Source organism: Aphelocoma coerulescens, chromosome 3, assembly GCF_041296385.1.
Source record: "Aphelocoma coerulescens isolate FSJ_1873_10779 chromosome 3, UR_Acoe_1.0, whole genome shotgun sequence".
Classification (NCBI taxonomy): Eukaryota; Metazoa; Chordata; class Aves; order Passeriformes; family Corvidae; genus Aphelocoma; species Aphelocoma coerulescens.
Window position 1 is genome coordinate 93,603,843 of NC_091016.1, and position 27,842 is coordinate 93,631,684.

Consider the following 27,842-nt stretch of genomic DNA (forward strand, 5'->3'; position numbering starts at 1 on the left):
GTAAAAGACATTGGTTTCCCTTTTCCCAAATTAATATGTTTGCTTATATACTGCTACAAGTGAGTGGTGGGCTGACCTTGGCTGGATGCTGGGTGCCCACCAAAGCTGCTCTATCACTTGTCTTCTCAGCTGAACAGGGAAGAGAAAATAAAACGAAAGGCTCATGGATTGGATAAAGGCAGGGAGAAATCACTGAGCAGTTACTGTCATGGGCAAAAAAGACTCAATGTGGGGAAAAAATAACTTATTATCAATGAAATCAGAGTAGGATAAGGAGAAATAAAATCAAGTATTAAAAACCTTCCCCCTGCCCCTCCCTTCTTCCTGGGGTTAGCTTTACTCCCAGTTTTCTCTATCTCCTCACCCTGGGCACCACAGGGGTACAGAGAATGAGGGCTGTGGTCAGTTCATCACATGTTGTCTCTGCTGCTCCTTCCTCCCCAGGGGCAGTAGTCTTCAAACTCTTCCTCTGCTCCAGTGGTAGACAGTCCTCCACAAAGTTCTCAACATGGGTCCTTCCCATGGGCTTCAGTTCTTCATGAACTGCTCCAGTGTGGGTCACAGAATCACCTTGTTAGGGTTGGAAGGGACCTCTGGAGATCATCCAGTCCAATGCCCCTGCCAAGGCAGGGTCACCTGGAGCAGGTTACACAGGAACACATCCAGATGGGTTTTGAATTTTTTCAGAGAGGGAGACTCCACAACCTCCCTGGGCAGCCTGTTCCAGTGCTCTGCCACCCTCAACATTAATAAGTTCTTTCTCATATTGAGGCGAGGCTTCTTGTGTTTTAGTTTATGGCCTTTGCTCCTTTCTCTGTTGCTAGGCACTTCTGAAAAGAGTCTGGCACCATCCTCTTGACACCCACCTTTGAGATATTTATATTGTGTTAATGAGATCACCTCTCAGTCTTCTCTAGACTAAACAGGCTTATCTTTCTCAGTCTCTCCTCATAAGAGAACTGCTCCAGACCCCTCATCTTCATGCTCTGCTGCTGGAACCCTTCCAGTAACTCCTAGTCTTTCTTGTACTGAGGAGCCCAGAACTGGACATGGCACTCCAGATGTGGCCTCACTAGGGCCAAGCAGAGGGGCAGGATCACTTCCGTTGACCTGCTGGCCACTCTTCCTGATGCACATCCGGATATTATTGGCCTCCCTGGCTGCAAGGGCACTGCCAGCTCATAGTCAGCCTGTTATCCACCAAAGCTCCCATGTCATTCTCAGCAGAACTGCTTTCTAGTAGGTCAGCCCCCAGCCTGGATTTGGGGTAATTCCTCTCCACGTGCAGGACCCTACACTTGCCCTTGTTGAACCTCATTAGGTCCCTTCCACATGGTGCAGTCCTTCAGGCACAGCCTATTCCATTTTGGGTCTCTCATGGGGTCACAAGTCCCACCAGCAAACCTGTTCTGGCGTGGGCTCCTCTCTTCACGGGCCCTGCCAGGAGCCTGCTCCAGTATGGGCTTCCCACAGCATCACACCCTCCTTCAGACATTCACCTGCTCTGCCATAGGGTCCTCCAGGGGCTGCAGGGGGATATCTGCTTCTCTGTGGACTTCCACAGGCTGCAGGATCACAGCCTGCCTCACCATAATCTTCACCACAGTTAAGCCCAGTGGAGTCTCTGCTCTGGTGCCTGCAGGTTGTTGTGTCATTCCAGCACACACAATCCCCAACCCCAGCCACCGCCCCCTGTTAAATCTGTTATCCCCCAGTCACTACCACCGTTGCTGATGGGCTCAGCCTTGGCCAGTGATGGCTCCGTCTTGGAACCAGATGGAACTGACTGTTGGGCATGAGGGAAGATTCTGGCAGCTTCTCACAGAAATCACCCTTGTAGCTCCCACATTACCAAAACCTTGCCATGCAAACCCAATACAAGTTGCCATCTTATTTAAGGTACATCAGAAGACATGTTCATATTAAAAAGTTAGATTTCATAATAACTGGACATAGTTTAAGGGAGCAAGTTAATTTTTAAAATTTTGGAGTGAGTATTGTATTTTATGTAATCTCATCTTGCATTTCAAAAGTACTAGTATAACAAGGAAAGAGTAACAGTCACTGACAACATTAAGAAGTAGAATGATGCCTAATGTGAACCATAGGGCACAACAGGTCTCTTATTTACCACTGGAATAGGGGTGCTAAAGATGTACAGCTATAGTGTGTGATGCTGTTTTAAAATTATCTAAATAAAGCTCAGTTGTTTACTCAAGTGAAATCCTTCTATGGCAAAAATAAGAAATTCTCAGGCCTGTCACGTGGAGCTGCTTGTTCCCTAACTGCCTCATCTGCTGGCTTCTGCGGAGCCACATAAATATGCAGTTATTTCTTGTGAATCTGACAGCTATTATGCAGCTTGACTCATGCCTTAAATATTCATGGAAAGACTGTGTCATTGTCCTCCTTTCTTCTTATGAATTATACTCTTGAAATATTTGGGGTTCATTTGTTATTCCATACAATTTGTCACAGTAGAAATACCCTACTAAAAGTGACGAGTAAAGATTTTGACATTACATCTACCACAGCTCAGGGCACAGTATGAAAAATGTAACAAAAATTGTCTCATAATTAATAATAGCACAGACATCTTGGCAATAAAATTTTCTGAAGTATACATATGTTCATATCCTGTTAGGCTTAGTAGTTTTGAATTACATGTTGTTTCATGTCTTTCAGCTTGTCCCCTTATTTACTTGGAGGGATACACTTCACCTGGTAAGTAAGTCTCTAATATTTTGGCATAGGTCCATTTGTGTCTTTTACAGCTCTACAGTGTTTCTGTTTTTTATTTTCTCTCTGGACTTAAAGGTTTCAAGATGCTGGAATCATACAATCTAACAGAGAAGCATTTTGCTTCTGTACAAGGAGTTTCACTGGAATCAGGCTCTTTCCCAAGCTATGTAGCATATAGACTCCACAAAAATGCCTTTGTCAGCCAGCCAATACGGTAAGTAAACCTAAAGACTTGTATTTAGGGTGACCAGATGATGAAGGATTAACAGAGTGTATAGATAGCATTTGTGTCTTATGGAAGATGCCTTAATTTAATGTTCTTTTTACTGAGCTTCAAGAAATATACTCCGAAGAACATCTATCATTGTTTTCATTAAATGCTAATCTATTTCTTCCATTGCAATCACAGTTCACTATTAATCTGGTTGCTTATTTTTCTTTGAGATTATGCTTCTTAAGCATTCAAATTGCATATAATCCACAGTTTATACTTAGGCAGTTGAGCAACAGCCTCCTTAGTACAATGAATTCCATATTGCTGGACAGAAATGGTTTCAATATGGAGGGATTAGCATCGCTTTTTTCAGAAGCATCATTCTTACTACAATAGGCAGCACATTGATGCCATTGACCTAGGGTAGTTTCTCCTCTACTTGACTTGCCTTATTTGGCAAATGGAGCAGAGTTTTCAAGGGCCTGTGGTCTTAGAGCTTGGTTAGGGATGGGTAATAGATGGTCATTCTTGCCAACATTTTTTCCCAAAGGAAAACAAGACTTAGTTAGCAGTTAGTTTTACAAAAAGTGGAACAGTACCTTTCTCCCTCTTCATTTTTTTTTTTTTTTTTTTACATTTTTACATTTGTTTCTCTCCCATCTATTTAAGTAAGTTTCAGAAAAGGTTATTCTGGTTCAGAGGAGATGCCTAAAAATAGCCCATTGTTGCTAAAAATTTTAAGGAAATTTAGTTTTCTTTTCATAGAAGTCTTTGAAATCTTCTGCAGTCCTGCCAGACTGGGTAAAGATCAGATCACAAATACAGAAGCTGAGGTTTATGAAGAAATAATTTCTTTTTGCCAGCCTTCTGAGATCACAGCTTTAAAAGTGGAGGACCTCAGGATTTTTAAGTTCATTGGCATGCCATTAATACCTGTGGGGATGATAGTTCTCTTAACAGCCTAGCTTTTTCCAGTCTAGGGAAATAGAGATAATCCCAGTTTTGCAACTCTCCTGCATTGATAGATGTTGCATTTACCAGGATAAATTTATGAAAAGATAATAAAAAGGTAGGCTTCCTATTTATCTCATTTTTTTAGAAATGTTGTGATATGTAGTCTAATGTCTGCTAAAGAGGTGGAATAGACTTGCCAGAGTATTCTAGGCACTTACTTTTCATGAGAATCCAGAAAATAAAACTCTAGAGTGAGTCACCAAAGCAATAAACTCATACTGATCCTAGTGGCATAGTTGTTTCCATATCTGAAGTAACTTGTTATCCAAGTTATAAATTGTGTTGCTATATCTACTTTCATATTTGCATCCTGCACTGTGCTGTGTGATGTTGTTGACTTAGTGATATGGTTTTTATTGCAGTGTTCATAATTGTATGGGTTCATAAGCTTTTTCTAACATACAAAGCAGCTCCTCTCTTCATTTTAAGGTTTTTATGTTTATGTGACTAAACCTCCTTCTGAGCTCCATTATAATGGTTGAGGAGAAGCAGTAGTCATCTTCTTTCTTACAGTTCCCTTCCTGCATTCCCTCCTTTCCTGTACAGAAAGTTCTGAAAGCTGTTTCATGAATGTATTTATTTACTGTTGGCTCTCTGCTTTTTTAATGTCTAACAGTCCAAATATCATAAATTTAAACCTGAGCCACTAAAGAATAAGCTGGAGCCCAAATGCATCACCAGTTGCAGAGAAGACATTAAATATCTCTGTCACTGTATCTGTGCCTGAAGGGCAGCAATAGTTAAATGCTATTGCCTGACTGAAGCAGGCCAGATGAAAAAAACGAATAAAGCTGCGGTCCTTTTTTCTGTACTTATCATCAAGGAATTTAAAACATGTGTAGTTTATATAGAATTTTGCCACAAGAATGCGTACCCAAGAGTTCTTGGTCATATTCTGGCATCCTCTCTAACCATGGTGTTGGGACCAATTGAAGACAGGCTGTGAGTTCATCTTAACAAATAACAGTGTTTATATATCACAATGGTGTTTTCTATTTGAGAGGGTGGTTAAAATGGTCTGTTCCTCTAAACGCTGTCGTTTTCCTGTTACTCTTGTGTCTTTTCTTTGAAAAAGAGCGAATGATGAAGATCTTATTTTCCTTGTGTGTTTCCACGTGAAAAAATGTCTTTATATTGTCTTAACAGGGAGATTCACCCGGAGGGATTGCCACAGGCGTACACTATTATTCTGTTATTCCGTCTTCTGCCTGAATCCCCCAATGAGCCTTTTGCAATATGGCAGATTACAGACAGAGATTACAAACCACAAGTTGGAGTTGTGCTTGATCGTAAGGATGGTTATACTTATTGCATAGAGAAATTACATGTTATGTTACTTTGCATGTGTTCTCCCCAAATATTTCCAAATCCAAAGCATTTCTACATGATAAAAGGATTACACATTTTTGGTTTCAAGAGATTTCTTTTAAACTTTGTATGTCTATAGTTCAACTAAAAATAATTCATCTAAACTACATTTCAACTTTGGTATTAACTCTAAAATCAAAGGAAATTACATCTATGTACTTACAGGTCATTAAGACCATCTATGATTTGTGTTTACCCAAAAAAGTGGTAAACTAGATTTTATCTATAAGTGTATCTTTGGATGGTTGTTTCAGTAGTATATATGAAATGAAATGTGTTATTTTTATTTATTGCAGCTGCCAGCAAAGTGCTGTCATTCTTTAACAAGGACACAAGGGGAGAAGTTCAAACTGTAACTTTTGATAATGATGACATAAAGAAAATCTTTTATGGAAGCTTCCATAAGGTAAATGATTGAAATTATGATGCTGCTTTCTGAAGTACTGTTCTTTTAAATAGAAGACAACCAAGGAGAAGTCACTGTCAGGTGATTGTATCTGGTTTTTGGATAGCACTGGAAGTTGACATAAGGACCTACAGATCATGTAAAACAAGATCTCTGAAGTTATAGGTCTTCTTTGAACCAATGTAAGAGATTTGTCAAGAATTTGTTAAGATTGTGTAAATGGAGGGATATAGCTGAAGAAGAAATTGTAGCCTGGTTCCTGCCAAATGGAAGAGGAAGAATAAAAGATAAACGGGAAGAAAAAAGGAAAGGAAGTTGTGGTGAGAAAGATTTTGTGGAAGTGTAATGATTTGAAATCATTCAAAGAGGAAGATATAGCCAGAGAAAGCAAGTAGGCAGGGAACCAGTGTTGGGAGGTCAATAACATATTGAACAAGATTCTTATGTTTAACAAACATAATACATTGTATGTATATATTTAGTAAGTATGAATGTGAATTGATTTTTTATTTTGCTTAAAAACACTGGGCCTAAAATATTCCAATGTCATGTTAACTGAGGAAGCAACAATAAGGAGATAAAGCTCATAAAAGGTCTCTTTATGATTTAGAATGAAACTTACAGTTTTTGAATTGACAAAATGGCTAGTGAAATCTTTACATGTTGCTGCATCTGCCTTCTCTTGTCATAGTTTTGTGCTTGCTTTTCTAATTTTGTGCACCAAATTATGACAACTTTGTCTTGCCAGGCTTCCTTACTTCTAGTCATACGGAAGTGTTTGACTCAGTATACCAATATATGTATATCTAAAAATATTTTAAAAATATTTTCTTGCTGTGTTAAATATGCATGTTTAAGGCAAGAAAGTAAGCTTCAATTGCAACATTTTTGGTTAGCTACAATGCACATTTTCATGTTTTCATTTATTTCCCTTCTATTTAGTTTAATTTTCATCTGATGACTAAATATGGATTGAGTATAGCATTTGTTTTCTTTATTATACCCTCTTCTGCATGACTAGTCACTACCAGCATTCCTTTGAGGATACTGATAAGGGGTTGCCTCTGTCAACTTCCACATACTGGAGGCCAAGCTGTGAACTGAGCTTTGCTAGACTGAAAGCCAGGAAAGATAACTGGTGCACACATTATAATGTTTTGTGACTTCATCTGTTTAAAACACAGGTGATTATGAAAATCACACAGTACTATAAAAGCTATTGGTTTCCTCAGAATTTGACAGAGAATAACTTCCCATACTGGTCCTATATTATATCCAATTATTCCTGTTTTAGAATTTATTTAAGGCCTGATTATTTTTGTATATATGAGGAAATGTTTATGTCATTGATTTTGTAACTGATAGTTATGAGTAGCTTTGGATCATACCTACATTAGGCAGTCTTTATTTTGCCCTTCACTTTTTTTTTTTTTTTAATAGCTTAGTAGGACAACTGAATTTTAGGGAAATATATGAATCTACTGGAGTGAGAAAAACTGTCAGTAAAGGCTAGGATGTATCTTGTTTTGGTATGAAGGTTAAGTCATCACCAAGAACTACTGTTTAGACACAAAGCAGCATGTAGCATGCCTTATTTTAGATATCACTGTGAGAGCTGACACTTCTTCAGGTCAGTGGTGTGGAGCTCTCCTCATGCTGTACTGCCAGCAGTCTGTTTTAAATATCTGCTGCTAATGTATTGGATGTATTACATTTTCCTGTATAGTTTCTCTAAATGTGATAGAGCTGAGCAAACTTCTCTGACAGCACTTATGGTGATGTTCTACTCATTTATCAGAGCAAATGGGGAAAAATCTGTGACACCTGCTAGCTGCTGGAAATTAGCAGTTATGTAAAATTGTTTATTACACTTGCTGGTGAAAAACAAGTACAGGGAAAACAAAAATCCAAAATTTTGTATCATCTTAATAGTTAAATACAGCAAGACATTTTGAGAGAAAGTGATTCTAAGATGCCATACAATGAACACAAGTAGCAGTGATTTGCAAATTGTCTTAAAGCTTTACAACTATGAATTCTTGCTTAAGAGATTATTTCTTAAGAAAAAAATTCTCAGTTATTTAATGCAATGTGTAGTTCCCCTTCTTTTTTTTTCCCAGAAAGGAATTAAGAGTTCAGATTTTGATAATATTTAAAGTAGCTGTAAGAGCTTTGGTTTAGAGCTATATTTGGGATTTTTCACCATAAAACTAAGCTGACTTTTCTGGCATCTCTCCAGATGATTACTGAGATTGCTATCTGAGTCAGATTGTTAATGATGGCATCATGGGCTTCCCCAGCCCACCTGCTGGGAAAGCCTTATGTCTCAGCTGTGTTGATTAGCTCCTAATAATGGATAGCAGTAGTTTCAGATGGATGAAGGAAGGAAAGTAACACCTTTCTAAAGGTACTTTTGCAATTTCTCCTACCATCCAGTTTCAAAGAGATGACAAATCTTTACAATGCAAGAAGACGTTTTCCAAAATACTAAACATTTTTGTGGCTTTCATTTGATGACTTACTGGTTCATTCAGTGAAATTCACTTAACTACACCTAACTATAGGGAAATTTACTTTGGCATGCTTGAACACTCTGTGTAGCACAGCTATGGTGAAAGCTGTTGAATCTGGCAAGTTCCATAGGAAAAATTCTGACTGCCTGAGACAGTCATTAAATTTATAACTGATGTTTTGGAGAGACAGACAACTTCTAGTTCTTATTCTTACCACACTAGACTTCCTTTTAGCTTGCCATTTTGCAGTAGTTAGCAAGAGGAAATTTGATAATGAGTGTACATCTTTCTGCTGATATACATATGGGAAATTAGTTTGCTTGGCTCATTGATGTGATTCACTTAGCAGCAGATCAGAACACCATCAAACTTTATCTTATAAGGCATCCAGAGAGAAAAATTAAAAAATGTTTTCTTTTGTAAAACGTCATAAATGGAATAAATAGTCAGAACTAAGCAGAACAGATTCTTTATGTTGGTGTGTGAGAAGCTGTTGAAAACAAAATGTATCGGGGTTGAATACAGAGATGTTTTATTTACTGTAAACACCAGATGCCTGCTTTAATTAGATTTATTGCCTAGGCCATGAGATTTGGACTGGAATTCAGGTCTGGCAGTAAATCAGTGTTTAACTGACTGAGTCAATGACTTGGGAGAGCTCTCCTTAGTTTTGATTTTTGGGATCGGTTTTTTAGATAGATAGGTGATGCTCAGCAGTTATTCCTATTTGAACCTTTTCAAGCTGATCTCATTCAACATTCTGATATAGATTTACCTCTCCTAAGTTTTTTGCACTAATGAAAATACTATCTGTGTTTGCTATGCAATGTGTTTTATTTTATTTAAATTGTGACAAATACTTAACATTCCAGTAGAAGGACTTGCATATTAGGCACCTTTCAGAATTAGTAAATTACATCTGTGATGAGTTTAAACTGGATGATGCAGTAATTAACCTGTAAAATTTAGTCATATAAGCAAATGACTGAGTATATAATGTACAAATTATAATGAATTTAAAGTTTTGGCAGGGCAGTTATTTTGTTTTATAGAAAGATTGGCATGTAATACCAAATTATACTTTGGACACACAGAGTTATCTTTCAATTGTTTTGTTTGTTTGTTTCTTTTAATTATTTGCTCAATGAACACTGTTGGGAATTTTAATTAAAAGCACCACTTGTATACACAGCACTGAGATATAAAGCATAAGCACATAATTTTAAAAGAGTTTTAGATAAGCTGTGCTGACGCCTTGAAAAAAAGTCTGCATGGGAAAATATTTAAAAGGGAAAAAAAAGTAAAAATTCTCAGGAGATTGTTCAGGCTCTTGTTGACTCAGAACATTTAGGGGAATCTCTCAACTTTATGCCAATTTTTAAAGCAGTCATCAAATAGCAATATGCTTCTGTATGGTTATGTACTGGGATAACAGAAGATTTAAAACATAAATACATACTTCAGAGATTCTTTACTCCTGCTCTTAATGTGCTGATACTTGAACAATTACATAGGTGTTATAATGATGTATATGAAATATACGCAGTAGATAAAGTATATAAAGCCCCTGAAAACTTCCTGTTGCCTGAAGATGCTCTTTCAACAACTGCATATTAAATGTGCTGAAATGGCCCCAGTTTCTTTCTTGGAGACTCCTAAATGTTTTCTATATTTTCACAGAAATGTAGAAAATTCACTTTCATAACATTTGTCATACATACCATAAATGTTTGGAAAGATAATCTTTGCTTAGATTTTGTGTGTTCCTCTGTTTAATGTTTACTATGTTTCCCCCAAGCACTTCATTCTCTTCTCCTGGTAAATGTACTCTCTCTTCATTACAATCATTCCTTTCTCCCTCTTAAATGCCCTCTATTTCCAATCTTTAATCTCTTCCTCTTCCCTGTCTCCCCTTGTTTTGGCATATGCTTTTGTAAGCAGATTTCTCTTGTGGAAATCTTCTCTTGCATCTTCCATTATTTTCCATCGTTCTGGGCAGGCTTCTCTGGTTGCTTCCTGTATCTCAATGCAGTTAATTCCTCTTGTTGAGTCATCTGTGGAAACTGAACTCTGTATCTTTGGGTCTGAAACAATCTACTCTCTGAACTACAGAGTCTATTAGCCAGTGGGCAGTCCCAGGCTTACAAACATCTTGTCTGGTCTCAGCCATCAGAAGAGAACAAGGAATGCTTATATTTACTTCCTCTCAAAAGTTCTTTTATTTTTTACTTTTATGCCATCTTAAAACAATTTTCAGGCAAGCTTTTTAAATAGGTAATAATAGTTCAATTAGTACATTAAATAATATTTCTTAGCTGCGCTTGTGTATTCATCTTGTTGACCTTCAACACATTCTAAAGAGGTTATTAATGTCATAGACTTTCCTTTTAAATTCAAATTCCTTGAGTTTGAATTTTTCCACCAGTTGGAAGTAAAGCAGGATTAGTAGGAATCAAGTTTAAAACAGTACTACTGAATCAGCAAAATACTATTAAAATGTTAAAGTAATTGTGCCCATGTGCCTTTTCTAAATATTACGTTAAACTTTTTTTCAGGTCCATATTGTTGTAACTTCATCAAATGTTAAGATTTACATTGACTGCAGTGAAATACTGGAGAAACCAATTAAGGAGGCTGGCAATATCACAACTGATGGCTATGAAATACTTGGGAAACTTCTAAAAGGCGACCGAAGATCAGCAACAGTAAGCAATAAATATGAATCTGTTCATTATTACAAGACCTTGAAATTTTCTCAGAGAAGAGGTTAGAAATTAGGGTTTGCCGGGAAACCAGTGTTGCACCCAAAGCTTTCATGTGTCTATACTGTCAAACCCAATGTACTTAACTGAGAAGTTTGGTCTTTATATCTTCTTGTTCTAGCAGAGTTGCAAGAACAAAATTCTAATAGCTGAAAGTTGCACTCAGGTAAATTCAAACAAGAGCAGGAATGTTTTTCTTTTAATAAGGAGAGCAGATGAGTGCTTTTACTCTGGATTCTCTATCATTAGAAATAAATGGAGGAGTAATTTCTAATGATAATGTCAATAGATTTCATACTTAACAACATACTTAATGATCTTTCAAGAGTATTACTTTCTTTTACAGTTAGAAATCCAGAACTTTGACATTGTTTGCAGTCCAGTTTGGACTAGCAGAGACAGATGTTGTGATCTCCCATCTATGGTAAGTATAAATGAACCAGAGGCTATCCAGAAAAGTGTTATTAATAGTAAATTTAATAATATTAATATTAGGCTAGTATTAAACCTTGTACTGACAACACTTCTAAATCACAGTTATCAGAGCAGCCAGTCAACAACACCGCATTTCAGAGTTTTGTGTTTGAGGCAGTAAGGTTGTAATGCTAGAATTGAGCCCCTTAGAAATGGTGCAAAAAATGTCTGTTATATTTGTGTTTCAGTGATGTTTCAAATTCTAGGTATTATAAATGGGGAATATATATATTTATTTAATTAATCTGTTCTTAGATTAGCATTCAAAAAGTACCTATTCTTTGTCAGGGCAAGCTGATTGTAAAATGCATATAAACACTAGAACAATATTTTGCTTGTGCCTCTATTGTTAATGCCTTGCATAGTTCACAGAGAAAATTTTCTAAAAATATAAAAGATCCTGTAGAAACATTTGGAAACCACAGCTTAGCTGTGAATTTCACTTGAAAACTGGATAATAGAGAATCTTCCTGCTATTGTTTCAGACAAGCATGCTGCCATTGAGTTCTTTAAAAGGACAGTAATAAGTTGTGATTGAATTTTCAGAGAGATGAAGCAAAATGCCCAGCTCTTCCAAATGCTTGTACCTGTACTCAAGACAGTGTGGGACCTCCAGGACCTCCTGGACCAGCTGTAAGTTACTGACTGTAACTATTCATAGCAGACAAATTTTGTTTTTTAAATTTATGGAAGTAGTTTTGTGTTGGTCTGTAGTTTTGTGAAACAAATGTCAGTCAGAGGCATAGTTTCTATCAGCATGTCCATAACATCATGGTAATCCATCCCCTTTTCATCAGCTCCTACCACATCTACTTGTTTGTATGATCTTTTCCGGTATTTCCAGTGTGATCACTGAGAATAGCTCCTTATTGTTTGATAGGCTGAAAGACTCTGGCCCAGTCTCTTGCACATCATGTACAAGATATTTTTAACGGACTGTAAAAATATTTTTCCTAAATACAGAGTCAAGATTTCACTCCAAGAAAAGATTCTTCACTCTGTCAGGGAAATAAATTACTTTATTTTTTATGTGGAGGGAGAGTAATTTATGGAATGGACATACTCCTACCAATTGCTTTGAGTATAGGGAGTTATACTCAGCCCAGTAGTCGTATTTTGAAGCTATCAAAAATGCTGCATAAGAAATCTAAAGTCCAGTTAAGTTGTCTGGTAATCTACTAGAGAGGTATTCAGAGACTTTGATGAATATAAATTTATGTCTGCAGAGACAAAAATCAAAATAATAATTTTTCATGGGCTGAATTGACAAGGCTGAAGTTGATGTGGTTTCGCTTAGTTCCTGATGCATATTTTATTCTACTACTCTTTTTAGCAGTGTGATCTGTACACTTCAAAACTTTGGAGCTTCACATAGGAGTTTGTTAAGGGGAATTCATAATGCACACCAGTATTATGCACCTTTGCTTTCTGTCTATAAAATACATTTTCTTTCCAAATACTCAATTTAGGGTGGCCCAGGTGCTAAAGGCCCCAGAGGTGAAAGGGGTTTGACTGGATCATCTGTAAGTATGTTTCCTAAAATGCATCTATAATAATGTTGCCACAGGCTTACCTGTATGAAAATTTTTATGCGTTGTTTTAGGCTAAGAATGGAGATTAAAAAAATTCAGTTGAAAATATGCCTTTATGTTACTTTTGTGCAGCCTATTTGAGACTGTATATCATAGTCTGTGTAGCCTCAAAGGCATTGACCACATGTCAGGATACTGGGATTACATGCATCAGAGTGTTAATACACGCTGCAGCATTACTGTTCTCTCTTCTGTACAGAGGAGATGACAATACTTCTAATTAGCACTGCCAGAGGGCATGTACTGGCCTGAGACTGCCAACATGAATCAGAGAATAGCTTATGAAAGGATATGCCTCTCGAACAATGTTTGTTCTATTTCCACCATTGTTCTGAAGTATTAAATGTGTCTCCAGGCTTCTGACTTACCTTAAGTCTCCAACCCAAAGGATTTTGCAGTTATGGATTTCAGAAGGGATTCTCATTTACAATTTTGTTTCAATTTTCTGCTTTAAGGGTCCTCCTGGTCCTCGTGGTGAGACGGGTCCTCCTGGGCCTCAGGGTCCACCGGGTCCCCAGGGTCCCAATGGGCTGTCAATCCCAGGTGAACCGGTGAGTGGACCTTTGGAGTGCCATCAGCAGGCAATGTGTGTGGAGCCAGAGCTGTCCATGGGGGTGGTGGTCTTGGGAAGAGGGCGGCGCCTTTGCCTGAGCATTCATTTGTCCCTGTTCCCAGCAGTATTGTGAGACACGTGTCTTTCTGAAACAAGTCTCTTAATACAATAGCATTTTCTGTCCTGAATGGTGCATGTGCTTATGGGATTCTAATGAAGGGACAGAGTCTAAGTGCTGTAGTGTAAGTTGTGCTACTCTGTTTTCAGCCTTAATGGATTTTCTGTAGAGTTGCTAGGCATTTCAGTTTAAGGACTCAAAACTGTCAAACTGTGGTACAGCAAAATTAAGCATGCAATATTACTTTGAAGACTTTCTCACAGACTTACATGTTCAACTTCTATTTTCTGGCTTAAGTCAGTAGCTAGGGGTTTTCTTGGCAACAACATCCATGTTTTAGCAAGATGCTACTTCTGATTTCATGTGCGTGCCTTTAAAGCCAGAGTAACTCGTATTAACACTGATGAAGTTTCATGTGTTCTGGTTTTTATAGAAGATAGCATATACAACTCTTTGTCTGCATTGTGAATGTATTAAGGCTGCTTTTGCCATATTTTAATAAATAATCACCCTAAAAGAAGGAATATAATTTTGATGTTTCCTATTTAAGATCAACTTGAATTTTAATATATTCAGGAGCTTTTTTTATGAAGTCTTTGCTCAAAATATAAAGTTTATGGAAAGCAGAAGTGATGTCTAATTACATGCTGGGTCATTTTTCATTTGAAAATTGGTTACCTGCTCCATCTGCAACGAAATTTGGTAAATAGAAAATAAAATGTACTTTAAAATAGACATCAGGAATACCTTCTGCTTTGTAAGGACAAAGTAGAATGATTTTTTTACCCTGTGTAGAACTCTTTTCATGGTTTTTTTTTTGTTATATACTGGGAAGAAAAACTTAATCAGGATGATCTAGAGGTACCAAACAGCAAGAATGGACAAAAAATCCTTTTACATGTGTAGTACAAATAATACATTTATTCATCACACTCACTTGAAAAAGTCTGTAGAATGAAAACACCAACATTTGTGGAATTTCTTATTAGCTAACAAGAATTTAGAGCATTTTTGAGTCATGTAGTTTCATTTTTCATATCAATTGTGATCCATGTTCTCAGTGTATGTTTATAAAATTTTTGATTAGTAACAGTTGTTAATGCTGGATTATTGTGCAAGCCACTGTAAAAAAAATATTGTATTGTCAAGTTTAGCTCGTGTATTTATAGACTGTGCATTTATACCATGTGCTATAGCATACATGGAAGGCAAGCTAGTTGTAAAAGGCAACAAATTGCTTCTTTATATGCTCCTACACCTTGTGTCCTGGAAGTGTGATGTATTCTGTAATCATTTGTGAAAATTATAGGGTCGTCAAGGAATGAAAGGGGATGCTGGCCAACCTGGACTACCAGGGCGATCGGTGAGTCGACACTTAGACAAGATAATGTAATTTTACATTATTCCTGGTGCAGCCTGGCTGCTGGACAGCTGTCTTTGACGTCACTAGGAGTCAGAGGCTCTTCTCCCTAAGCCATAGTTTTGGAAGCATAGTTAGCTTACACTTAGAAATTTGAAATATAGGAAATAGTAAACCATTCAAAACAGCAAAAGTGAAAAAACAGCTGTGCTTGGTGAAGCCAAATGTCCTTCTGGACAGTTGTGAATGTACAATGACAGACCACTGGATTAGGAAGAATACTCTGATAATCCCCCAGGAAGGTCTCTCATCTTCTGGCCACTTGCGGGTAAGTGCCTTCCTAAAATAAAGATTGCAGAATCTTTGCTGAGCCCTTCTTCAGCAATTTTCCTAATTACTTTCTGCTTTTGGAATTCAAATGGCCGTGCTACATTAATTATATGCTTTCTGGAAGAAGCAAGCAATATTACATTTCAGTTACGTGCAGGTTTCTGTATTGTAAACTACAATAAAATAATTGGCCAAATTTAGATAATCTAAGGTCATTGATATGCACACATGGTGATATAACAAATATTCCTTGGTTACTATATTGTCCTTAATTTTACTGATGATAAAAATACTATATGGGGAATGCTTAAATGTTGTTGTGGATTGAGTTTCAGTTATCAGATAAGGTCAGTCATGGGCCAAGGGCCTTGTATTTTTTACCTGTTTCGTTAGTCCTTATAACCCTGAGTAATATACTTTTAGGGAGTAGTAATGTCCTGTAGGAAGCAATGCTACATGTTAGTGTACAATGAGATTAGACAGAAAGGGGGGAAGAACATATATACTTGAGATATATGGAATGACATAGCAGTGATGTTTGTTCTGTCACAGAGACAATTTCTCACTTTCTCCCTCCAGGGAACGCCAGGTTTACCTGGTCCACCTGGACCAGTGGGACCTCCAGGAGAAAGGGTAAGGCTTCCTCAGTTTTTGTTCTGAAAAGACCAAGTAATGTCATTTCTGTGTTTTGTTGGATTTTTTCCTCTTCTTTGTATATCTTTCCATTTTCAAATGTTTTTTCAAAAGGAGTCCTTTTATCAGTATCCCTTCTGGAGAGACAGAAGCAGAAGGGTTGGAAACACCTCAGGGGTGAAAACCTCCCCAGACAGCTATTGTTAGCCAGATAGGTTTTGGAAAAATTGCCCTGCTCCCTCCCCTGACTAAGTTCTCAGCTGCCTTCACCCATAGAGCAGTGTGTCCCCTGAGCAGGGCTCTGCCGGGGCACTCAGCCCTGCTGTCCTCCCCCCATTGTTGCTGCCGCAGGGGATCTCTTTGAAACTGCGTATCTCAATGTCTGGGAGATGTCATATTGGTAAGGAATCTGTCTGTGCCAAACGTACGTCAGGTTTGCTCCTAAACCTTTGGCTATCTGGAGCTAAGAACTTTTCTTTGGATGGAGAATTCTGAAATCTCTTCTAATGAAGGGTATGTACACAGGTATTTCATTGTGATTTGTTACAATTCCTTTCTTCTAACGGGGGTCAACTAAGTAAATCTGTTTTGTTGTCACAGTGGAATGTCACCTTTAAGATGACTGAAGGAAAGATTTGCCTTTACAGTCAAAATTAATAGCTGATATATGCATTTACAGCTGTCCTTCAGTGGGAGTTGATAGTTTGAAATGAAAACAGACAACCATGTGATAGCCAGTTGCCAAAGAGGATACTGTTGCATTGGTGGGTCATGGACCATCAACATTAACTTGTGAATGCTATCTTAGATTACTGAAATGGGATTTCACAGCATTCATTCTTTCAGGGGAAATATCTGAGAGGGAGGTGTGAATGAGAGAACAGCGAAAAGAGATATTTTACTCCTCTGGGATAAAATGATGATTTCTTTTCTTAAAAATACTAAGATTGATTTCATTTTCAGTTTATCATCGAAAGTGTCTGAAGCTCATTGTTCCATAGCTTTCTCTAGCATGAGTTGTGATAGCTATTTTATAACTTATATTGTGGATAGGTTTTAAAAGAAATGCTAGTAGTAATCAGGAGTATTGCAATTATATAATCGTAAAGGCCATTTTTTTCTAATCTTGCTTCTGTTTTTGAATAGGGTTTCACAGGAAAAGATGGTCCCACAGGTCCCAGAGGCCCACCAGGACCAGCGGTAAATACAGTTGTGTCTTTGATATACTCTGAATTAAGAGACCAGAGCCAAGAGAGAGCCATATTGACATTTTCCATTTCTGTCAAAAATGAAATGGATCCTTTGCTTAATTTCCTAAATGGGTTTGAAAAACTCTTGGTAGAAGGTGAGCAGACATCTGGGCAAAGCATTTATTCACAAACATTTGTAGCAGTAATTTTGAAACAGATTTCTGCCGGGGTAAATAAGGGAAGAACCAGTTTATCTGGTTCTTTAGCCATGATATTTAAATGCATGGATAGGTCTTCTGAAACCAGTTGGCTTATTGCTTGTACACTCGTGAAAACAAACACTGTCAATACAAGTTTCTCTTGACAAGAGTATTTGAGAATTAGTTTTTGCTTAAAGAGGTGCTTCATTGTGTTTTGTGGGACCATTCTAGAAAAGAGGCTGGCTGTTAGAGAAAAGCATTTGTTGAATCAGACAGCCTGAGATAGGCAAGTTGCTGCAGCTCCATCTCACCGAGTCCAAACTGTAGCAAGTTGGAAGATACATTTCCAGTAGGCAAATGCACACAGAGCACACATTTGCATTACATATATAGACAGCATCCTCTAAAGCCGGGTATTATTTGGGCTCCCCCACAATCGTCTTTCTCATATTCCTTTGTGAATATACAGATGAGCTTTTATCACATAATCTGATACTGGTCTTTCAATTTTTTGTATATATCTAGTATCACTAGAATGACTTCTATGGTCTTCTTGTTGTGGATTTTTACTTGGATCACAGATCTGCTAGGTGAACCTAGAAGGACAAACTGCTTTTTACTGCTTTAGGAATTTGCCATTAAGAATGACACCAAAAACATATACACACTCTCTGCATCTTTTGGTGCTGAAATGCCTGTGAAACTATGGTGTTATGTAAAAGAAGACATTTCCATGAAGAAACAAACTGTTTACTCCACAAAAGAAATTTCAAGCCTGATATGTACCTAACAGAAAACAGCCCAATAGGAACCATTTTCAGTCTTACTTTGGACTCAATACAGTAACATATTTCTTATTAGTGCTTAGGTTGTGTATTTCTACAATTCATTTTCCATGTCTTCTGCTGCAGGGTGCTCCCGGAGTTCCAGGAGTTGCTGGCCCAAGTGGAAAACCAGGGAAACCAGGAGATCGTGGGACACCAGTAAGATAATGATACACTTAGAGTATCAAATTTAAAATTACGGTCTGTTGATGAGCATGAGACTTCTGCTGCTTTAAATAGTTGTCTTGCATTTATGATGGTGATTAATACAGTGGAGCTGACCTAAACCCACAAGCCTTTCTTTAAAAATAATTTTATTTTTACAGTATGCCATTTTGCTGAGTTTAATAGTTGGGGCTGGAAATTGTGGTCTCTTGTTTCCACTAAAAAGACTGTAGGCTATTATGTGCCAAGACATATATTCATTCCTACACTGCATAAGCGTGAAAAACTAGGTCACCAAAATGATTGTAAAGTCTTTACATTGGTGCATGTGTGTGTAGTAAAAAAGTGATAAACTGCTGAAGGTGGACAATCTTTGATAATAATACATAATCAGTTCTGTTTTGAAAATGTTTCATGCTTTTTATAATGTTATTTCAAAATTATTTAGGAGTGGTTTCTGTGGGTTCTATTCAAACTTTTAAAGTGCTTCCTGAAAGGGAGAAAGAGCAGGAGGTGCTGCCTCCCACCAACAGTTTCAGGAGAAATTTAATTTGATTCATTTATAGGATCTCTGAGAAATTATGCTTGAGTCAGGAGTGGAGACAGCAAGCGAAATGAGAAGTCATTCATTACTTGTGAATAATGTACGGCAGTCATGTAGAATTTTCCATCCTGCTTCAGTGAAGTTGTATATACAAAAGCTGGATAATTTGAAAGGATATATAGTAGGCTGGGAAACTTGATGGCCATGAAGTGGAAGCTCCCAGGAGCGCTTGGAAGATGGGTCATTTCCTCATACACACATCTGTGTTTGCTGGACTATAAATTCCATTTCTCCTTGTAGTAGAAGACATGGAGTGTCTTAGGAAAGTCTTGAAGCTTCCCTGCCTTTAGATATGCATTGTTAATGGGATATTCGTGCTTGGTTACATGCTGAATCGACATGGTCGGAGCACAAAGTGCTGTGCTTTGTTCACAAGGGAGCTTTAAGTTGTCAGGTGTATCTGATTTTTCCTTCACCTGGGACAATGGATAGCTGACCCAGTTCAGAAGCAAAGATCTGCAGGTAAATAATGTGTTTAGAAGGAAATCTGGCTACAAGACCAGTTTCAAGGCTTTTGCAAAGCAAGGCAAGTCAAGGCAGTCAAGCACCCTGTCTAAATTCTCTACACTCTAATTATTAAAGGTTCTTTTCAATTAGAAGTACATTTTTTCCCCACAGTTATTGCACTTCCTTGTAATGGGACACTGCACATCATATTTACCATTTCTAAAGTTTCTAGAACAGATCCCAGCAGGAATTCTGGCTTGCACCTTGCACAGATGTTTTATCAGATTCCTGGTGGACAGAATTTCAAGGCCTTCCTTTGTGTGCAGTATTACAGTTGCCAAAGGTGCGGCCTGACAGCCAAATGCAACTTGCGCTGTCATGAATCATAGTTCTGCCTGAAGAGAAAGATAATGAGGCTTCACATTGCCTCTGGTAAATACAAGGAATAAATAATTTTTGACCAGATCCTGCCTTTTTCTTCTACCTGAACAATCTGTATTGCTAGTACTATTAAAGGAAAGTCAGGAGAATGACTACAAACCAAGGAATATTGTATTCCCGGTAAAAGGTATAAAAGTACCTGCAAATTATGAGCAGCCTTGGTGTTACAAAGTTACTCCCAGTGAATGTGGTCAGCTGGAGCTCCTTCCTGGTGTATCCAATACCACTGGTGCTAAGCTGAGGCAGACCACACCATAAACATTTCTCTACCTCACTGTGTACTTAATACTAGAACAAGTATATCCTAGAAATGTTAACTGAATTTTCATGGAAATAGGAAATTTGGCTTTTTGATCTGCTTACAAATACCCTCAAGAGAAACTTAGGTGTTTTTTCTAGTGTAGTAACAAAATGACTGAAAAAGGAACAGTAAGAGCACAAATGAGTTGGTAATTTATTGAGAACTGAGTGCAGGCTATCCTAGAAGAGACTGTCATCCTCTACCAGACTGTCATCTGTCTGGTAGAGAGTAAGAATTCCATAACAGTTCATACACATGTCATAAGGTAACAACCATCAAGAGTAAGAAAGGCTTGTTAAACTAGAAGAGGATATTGGTTCAAGAAGAAATGGATATGTTTTCTATGAAAAAATATAATGGGAAATTGAAGATCTTGGACTATTAGAGACGAAAAGTTCCAGTACTTGTTGTTTTATAGGTGTGAGACTGAAAACAGTAACAAGGGGTAGGCAGACCAAGTGGTGTTAAGGTAGAGCTGTCCCGTTTATAAAACAGACTCTGTGACAACAGGGCCTGACTTTGTTGATTTAGATGGTTCCCAGGGAAAAATGCAAGGCATTTAGATTTAGTAAGTAAGGTGCTATTAAACTGATACCTCCAGAACCAAATAAACTGTGAAAACCTTCTGAGGGTAGTCCAAGTCTGTTGTGAGTTACATGCAGGTTTTGAGAATTTTGCATTCTCTGCTGCCATGTGTTCATTGCTCTTGCATCCATCTATGCAGATGTCCTAGATGAAGTCTCAAAAAGACACTGCTTTGGGAGCAATGAGCTGGTGGTTCTTGAGGGGAGCAAACATTCTTTTGGGAAAAACAATTGAGCACATTATCTTTAAAAGTAAAAATAGCAAAACTTCCTTTGTTTTGTCCTCCTTCAGCAGTAGAACTATGCTGCAGCCCCAGCCTTCATCCCACAACTTAGAAAAAAATCCCACATGCAGCATAAACCAGCCTTTCCTTGCACTGACCCCAAGTGACTCCCTCATTGCAGGATATCAACAAAACAGAATGCCAGCAGCAGCTGCTGTTTCTCAAAACGCTGTCAAGCTGTTGGCTAAAGTGCACTTTTTTGTCTATTAAAAGAAAATAAACTGAAATTTAAGAGGCATATAGCCAAGTGGGAGGAAGATGCAAATAGCAACTCAGTAATTGCAGTTGTAATTATTTTTTTGAAAGTTTGTTTCTGAAATATCCAGGTGGAAAATGCACTTTATTGCTAACATGGCCAGTCAGCCTCTAATCTTCAAATTTTAAAGTTAGTTCCAAGTAGCTTGTAGACTTCCAGCCACAAGGCTGAATTAATGTGCGTTTGCAAGGTCACAAATTGAAGAATGAGGCTCATTTTATTTCAATGAATTTTAAAATTGACTGTATGTTGCTTATAATGAAGGAATGGCATTAGCATTTTCCTCACTGGGCAACCTTTGTTGTCAATATTTTGGAACAATGTTAGTGCTTTTGTTACCAGAGCACCTCCCGGTATTACCAACATGACTTGTAGTTGAAGACAGCCCAAAGATCTTTACTAGACTAGTCAGCAAAAATATTTCCAGAAACAGCATATATGATTTGAACATTTTAAGTTTCCTCTCCTCTCCTCTCCTCTCCTCTCCTCTCCTCTCCTCTCCTCTCCTCTCCTCTCCTCTCCTCTCCTCTCCTCTCCTCTCCTCTCCTCTCCTCTCCTCTCCTCTCCTCTCCTCTCCTCTCCTCTCCTCTCCTCTCCTCTCCTCTCCTCTCCTCTCCTCTCCTCTCCTCTCCTCTCCTCTCCTCTCCTCTCCTCTCCTCTCCTCTCCTCTCCTCTCCTCTCCTCTCCTCTCCTCTCCTCTCCTCTCCTCTCCTCTCCTCTCCTCTCCTCTCCTCTCCTCTCCTCTCCTCTCCTCTCCTCTCCTCTCCTCTCCTCTCCTCTCCTCTCCTCTCCTCTCCTCTCCTCTCCTCTCCTCTCCTCTCCTCTCCTCTCCTCTCCTCTCCTCTCCTCTCCTCTCCTCTCCTCCCCTCCCCTCCCCTCCCCTCCCCTCCCCTCCCCTCCCCTCCCCTCCCCTCCCCTCCCCTCCCCTCCCCTCCCCTCCCCAATGAATTGGAACATGGCATTTAAGTAATTATCAGGATATTTTCAGGATAGTAGATGAGAAATCTGATTTATAATGCTTGGATTTACCTAGTGAATAAATAAAAGATGTACTGTATGGTTTGATTCTCATGGAAGGTTGTACTATGAAAGCCTTCGAACAAATGAGAATAAAACAAGCAGGTATAAATATATACAGAGCAGATAATTTCAGAGGAATATGCTTGCAGAAAATAGAAAAATTGTCAAGTTTCAAACAGAAAGAGAAGCATGAATAGTTTTTAACCATTTTTCCCCCACGATTTTCATGTTATAGACTAGTGCAAGTAAAAAAAACCTATGGTTCAGTTCAATGGATATTTCAGGTACATGTAATAGTTTATGAATGAGACGCTAATGTCTGTTTATATGGGAATCAGGTATCTTTTAGAGCTTCAGTACATCATCATTTACCACAACATTAATTATTGGAGAATGACAGACAGAAATGACTTATTTTCCTGATGGTTTTAGTTGTTGCTGTTTATTTATGTTATGGCATTTACAAGTCCATAGTCTGCTTCAGCATGTAGCTGTAATAAGCTAAAACTAAAAAACAGACATTTCCCTGTGGACTTCACAGAGTAAGAAAAATATAGATTAAAGATGAAAGGACAGAAGGGAAAGAATATTCATCAGCTTCATGGGTATATTTAGTACATATTTGCAGCTGCCTCATTGGTGGCATAGTTTATTCCAATGGCACATTTATGGTGTCACCATTCTAAATCTTTCATTTGAATCTGTACAATTAATTTTTCAAGAATGATCTGTTATTCATGATGCAAATGTACCGTATGACAACTGCTTAACTCAGTGATGGATGAACTGTCTCATATTTTCTGTGGCATGTCATGGGGTAGGTGTGTGCAACTACAGCAGAGAAGCTCAGAGAGTACACTGAGTTTGCACCCTGACATACCCCAAGGGCATTTGTCTGCCCAAGCCCTTGGTAGAAATCTATGAAACAGTGTCACCACACTTGAGAGGTGTCTGCTGTGACCTCAGTGGAATGATTTGGTGTCTCGTGTTGTTGAAATTAATTGCGGGTACTGTAGGAATGTTATGAGAAACAGCTGCAGCCCACACTTGGCCTTTGCTTTGTTAATGGTGATAAATAGATTCCTTAAAGAAATACTACAGTGTAAAAAGCAGTAACACTCAGGATGTGTGTATCACTATGTGGAGAGCCATGCAGAGCAGCAGATGAGTAAACTGGTCTTTCACCTTTGAAATATGCTTTACGTTCAAATAGTAATTTAGGCTAGAAATGAAAATCTATATGAACTCATGCTAGCCCCCTCATTATTCCTTGTGTTTTAGATATGCACATACATATATAAAAATTAGAATCAGTCCTTCTGGTTTGCTTCTTACATAGTACTCTTGAAAACTGAAAACCCTGCAACCACTAAACTATTCAAAGGCAAATGGAAAGTGCTGTTAGAGAAAAGTTGGCAAATGTTAGTAATTGTAAGGAGCTCAAAATAAGACTTCTATGAGACCTTTCTAAGACTAGAAATGGTTGAGAATTAAGAGGGAAGCTGTCATTATAAATAGGATAAGCACTTAATGCCATCTCTCTCCATGTTATGTGTCATCTCTGCATAACTCTATTTCACTTAATACAGAACCCCTTTCATATGGGTTCATGAAGACTACCCTACCGTGGCATATGTTATTCTTTCTAACTTACCTTCTTTAAGGATAAGTTGTCTTAAGACTTAAAATTAAAGTCATCTATAACTCATAAAAGACCATTGACCATTTACAAAAATATGATGCTAGAAACTCAACTTTGAAATTGACAGCATGATCCAAGAGTCAGACTACATCCATTTTTTGGTCCTTGTTTGAATTTTTCCTTCAGATCTTTTGCTTCTGCATCTGTTAGTGTGTTTTATGACAGACAGAAGATCATTGTTTCTCCACTCTCTTCTGGCACCTGTTTTAGCATCTCTGAAATGAAAAGTTCAAGGAAAACCAGATCTTTCTTTTTGAAGAAGTAAAATTTTTTTCTAGAATTGCACATTTCAAACCTGTAGTTGGGATGAAACAACATAATCCTTCAGTTGCTTAATTTTTACTTATTTATTTTAGGGTGCACCTGGAATGAAGGGAGAAAAAGGTGACAGAGTAAGTCTGTTTAAAATCAGTTTTTATAATAATTTTTAAATTAAACACTATGTCTTTAAAAGTACAAACACTTGCTAATAAAACACTTGTTTTGCATTTGATTATTTAGGGTGATATTGCTTCTCAAAACATGATGCGAGCAGTTGCAAGACAAGTTTGTGAACAACTGATAAATGGTAAACAGTGTTGCTTGCTTTGTTTCCCATACTAATTTACTACTTTGTTAAAAAGAGAAAACAATGGTTGAAATTTGAAGTGACAGACACTGGCCACAGATCATGGTGAGAGCTTAATCAATCTGATAGCTGTCCAATGCAAATGATTTGGTGGAAAAAATGTAGCAGCAGGTTTTTGCCAGATCCAGAGGCTAGATAATCACAGAATCACAGAATAAGATGAGTTGGAAATAATCTGTGACCTTTGGAAATACACATGCAAGTCTAACTTTCTGGTGATGTTCCCTTTGTCATTTTGGTCCAAAATTACTTCATCTTTGCAATAAAATCAGTATATATTTTCTCATTAAATATGTCTTATCTTCAAGAGAAGGGAATCAGTGAGAAAAAGGATGCTCACTGCAGATACTTTGCCAGCGGGGAAAGACGGGTGAGAGATGGGTAAATACTGTGCACCAAATCAGTGGTGCTACGCAAGTAAAAACAATATTTGTTTGGAGAGGGACTTTGAATTGAATTTCAGTCCTCTACTGCCACATAGTGCAGCTCTGCAGCCCATGAAGTTGTTCTCTGTAGAAGCTTTCTCTCTGACCCTGTAGCAGTGCTTATGCTATCAGTAGACCTGCCAAGAAAGACAGAGGCAAATTGGTTTTAATATTGTATCTATTACAAGGGTAAGTGCTGACTGTTGGATCATTAAGAGTGCTTGTGCACAGGGAGGAGGACAGTATGTCCCTTAAAATGTCTGTGATGGCTGCTAATAAGAAGAAAAATAAGAAGGAAAGTTACATTCGTGAACGCATTAGGCTTACAAATAAGGATGTCATACCCAAGATATTTTAATATCTCTTTGAGCATCGCCATCTTATTTTTTTCATGTTCAGCTGATCTCTTCAGTGTTATGCTAGGATTATACACATTATACTAATCAGGCATGTCTCTCCGTTAAGGCTTCCTTCCTGCATAGTTTCAAAATGGTGTTTCTTTTGTTCACACATCCTTTTTTTGGAAATGAAATTTTCCCATATGCAGAAGGTATATAGATACAAGCCTGTGCATCCTACAGGCTTAAGAAAATGACTTCATCGACTGTGCTGCTAGCTCCACACATGAATAATTTATATTGCCTGTGGTAGCTGCAGAGCTCTGAAAGTATGTAGAAATGTGATACTACAGTTTTAGAAGTGGAGCAAGTCCTTTCTGTTCTTCAGAGTAAAAGCAACCTCTAAATAGAACTCTGAGAGAGAGAGTATTATAAAAAAAAGCCTCTTTTTTTGATTTTGATAGTTCTATGATAAATTTTTTTAATGTCATTGGCTTCCAGAATCTCCCTTATCTTTCCTCCCTGACTTCCTCCCTCCTCCATTTATGTTCAGCCTTCTTATCAGACGTTCATCTTAAGTCTTTCTAATTCATCTGTACTAATTTATTGAATGGGAACAAAAATAGGGTTTAATTAAGAGAGATAATATTTTATTCCTTCCCACTCTGATAAAAGATTTGCACTCATTTCACATTTTTATTTTCTTTTGAAGGTCAAATGAGCCGGTTCAATCAAATGCTGAATCAAATCCCAAATGATTATTATTCAAACCGTAACCAGCCAGGGCCACCAGGTCCACCTGGCCCCCCAGGAGCTGCTGGGACAAGAGGAGAGCCTGGACCTGGAGGAAGACCAGGATTCCCAGGACCTCCTGGGGTCCAAGGACCACCTGGTGAAAGAGGTGAATAAATTCCAAGGCAGCTGTACTGTGGACATAGTGCAGGGGCTGCCAGAGGAGCAGTCTGCTGCCTTTACCATGTCAGACTAGGAAGCCCTGCTAGGCCATTGGGATTGCCTGAGGGACAGTGGTGATCTGAAAAACAAGGTTAGCTAGATTAGTGCTTTCCTTTCTCTCTCTTGCTCAGGTTTCATGAAATACAAATTGGAATAACATTTTGGCTGCTGTCTGAGGCTTCCACATAATATCCCAGGGAAATATTCTCAGAATTCTTCTGGCACCAAACAGCTGCATCTTGAAAGGCTGTTTGGAGTAACACAACTCTTTGCAAAATAGAACACTGATTAAGAGAGAAAATGAGTCATTAGCACATATAAAATGTAGGAGTTTAAAGAATTAGATCAGCATCCTTAGCTCTTTACAATATTCTGAGGGAGGGAAGCAACTGAACTGAATATGACCATATGGGTAAACCTACTTTATGGCTATCTTGGATCACTGCAATCACATGGGGTGTCTGTAGTGTCCTATGTTGTGGCCTTTGCTTATTTGAACTACTCTACTATAGCATAGGCTCAGTGCTGTGTTTTTTTGGTTATATTTTCTATACTCTTTAAAAAAAGCTAGGAATAAATCAAGGAATTCAGGAGAATTTCCTAAACTTTTTTCATTATAACTGTTCCTAAGAAAGTGTAAAACATCCTTTATAGCAGAAGTATTAAAGATTGAAAATATCTTCTCATTTGTAGTTTAAAATAATAGGGTTCTGTGGTGTTTTCAGTATCTCAAAACTTTTCTATTTTTGAGAAAATTTATTCATATTGTAACCTCTGCATCCTATTTTATTTTTAGGTTACTATATTTATATCCAAGTTATTTTCCCAAACTCACATTTGAACATCTGTAGAACATAAATTTTAACCACTCTTGTTGCATTAAATAATGGGAAGTAAATATTAATGTTAGAGAGTGTGAAGAAATATTTGTTGATGTGGTTTCCTTTCTTTGATTTTCATTGCCTTTTTATTATTCTGTAGGAATCCCTGGAGAGAAAGGTGAAAGAGGGAGTGGATCCCAAGGACCACGAGGTTTGCCAGGACCACCTGGTAAATATTTTTGGTTTAATAAGATTACAGAAAAGTAGGAGAAAAGCAAACATTTCTTGATAGAGAACGAGGCTAGATATGGTGAATGAACACCCTTTACTCTGTCCACTTCATGTTTTTGACATGTATTAGCATTTACTCTAATAAATTTGTAGGAAACCCCAACAAAAATAGCAATTTAGAAAGACTTTTGGATGTGGCTAATAGGTATTTATCTTTTAATTTAGTCATCTGGCATGCTTGTTAATGTGAAAATGTGTTTCATGAAAATACATTGTCCAAATATTTGACAGATATTTTTCATAAGTCTTATCAGATGATTCTTTTGTAGTACCTCGTTTTGTTTTTTT

General features: G+C 37.8%; 1 protein-coding gene across 5 annotated transcripts in view; it reads left to right on the plus strand.

Moving 5' to 3' along the window:
• Positions 1–27,842, plus strand: part of COL12A1 (collagen type XII alpha 1 chain) — a 100,583-nt gene that overhangs the window by 69,455 nt on the left and 3,286 nt on the right. For all 5 annotated transcript variants that reach the window (XM_069011313.1, XM_069011314.1, XM_069011311.1 and 2 more), the window contains 17 exons: positions 2,686–2,724; positions 2,818–2,956; positions 5,117–5,259; positions 5,635–5,744; positions 10,813–10,962; positions 11,366–11,443; positions 12,040–12,126; positions 12,963–13,016; positions 13,541–13,636; positions 15,066–15,119; positions 16,026–16,079; positions 17,226–17,279; positions 18,381–18,452; positions 24,454–24,489; positions 24,599–24,665; positions 26,201–26,389; positions 27,424–27,492. In XM_069011313.1, the coding sequence (XP_068867414.1) occupies positions 2,686–2,724; positions 2,818–2,956; positions 5,117–5,259; positions 5,635–5,744; positions 10,813–10,962; positions 11,366–11,443; positions 12,040–12,126; positions 12,963–13,016; positions 13,541–13,636; positions 15,066–15,119; positions 16,026–16,079; positions 17,226–17,279; positions 18,381–18,452; positions 24,454–24,489; positions 24,599–24,665; positions 26,201–26,389; positions 27,424–27,492 (1,491 nt within the window). The remainder of the gene's footprint in view (positions 1–2,685; positions 2,725–2,817; positions 2,957–5,116; positions 5,260–5,634; positions 5,745–10,812; positions 10,963–11,365; positions 11,444–12,039; positions 12,127–12,962; positions 13,017–13,540; positions 13,637–15,065; positions 15,120–16,025; positions 16,080–17,225; positions 17,280–18,380; positions 18,453–24,453; positions 24,490–24,598; positions 24,666–26,200; positions 26,390–27,423; positions 27,493–27,842) is intronic.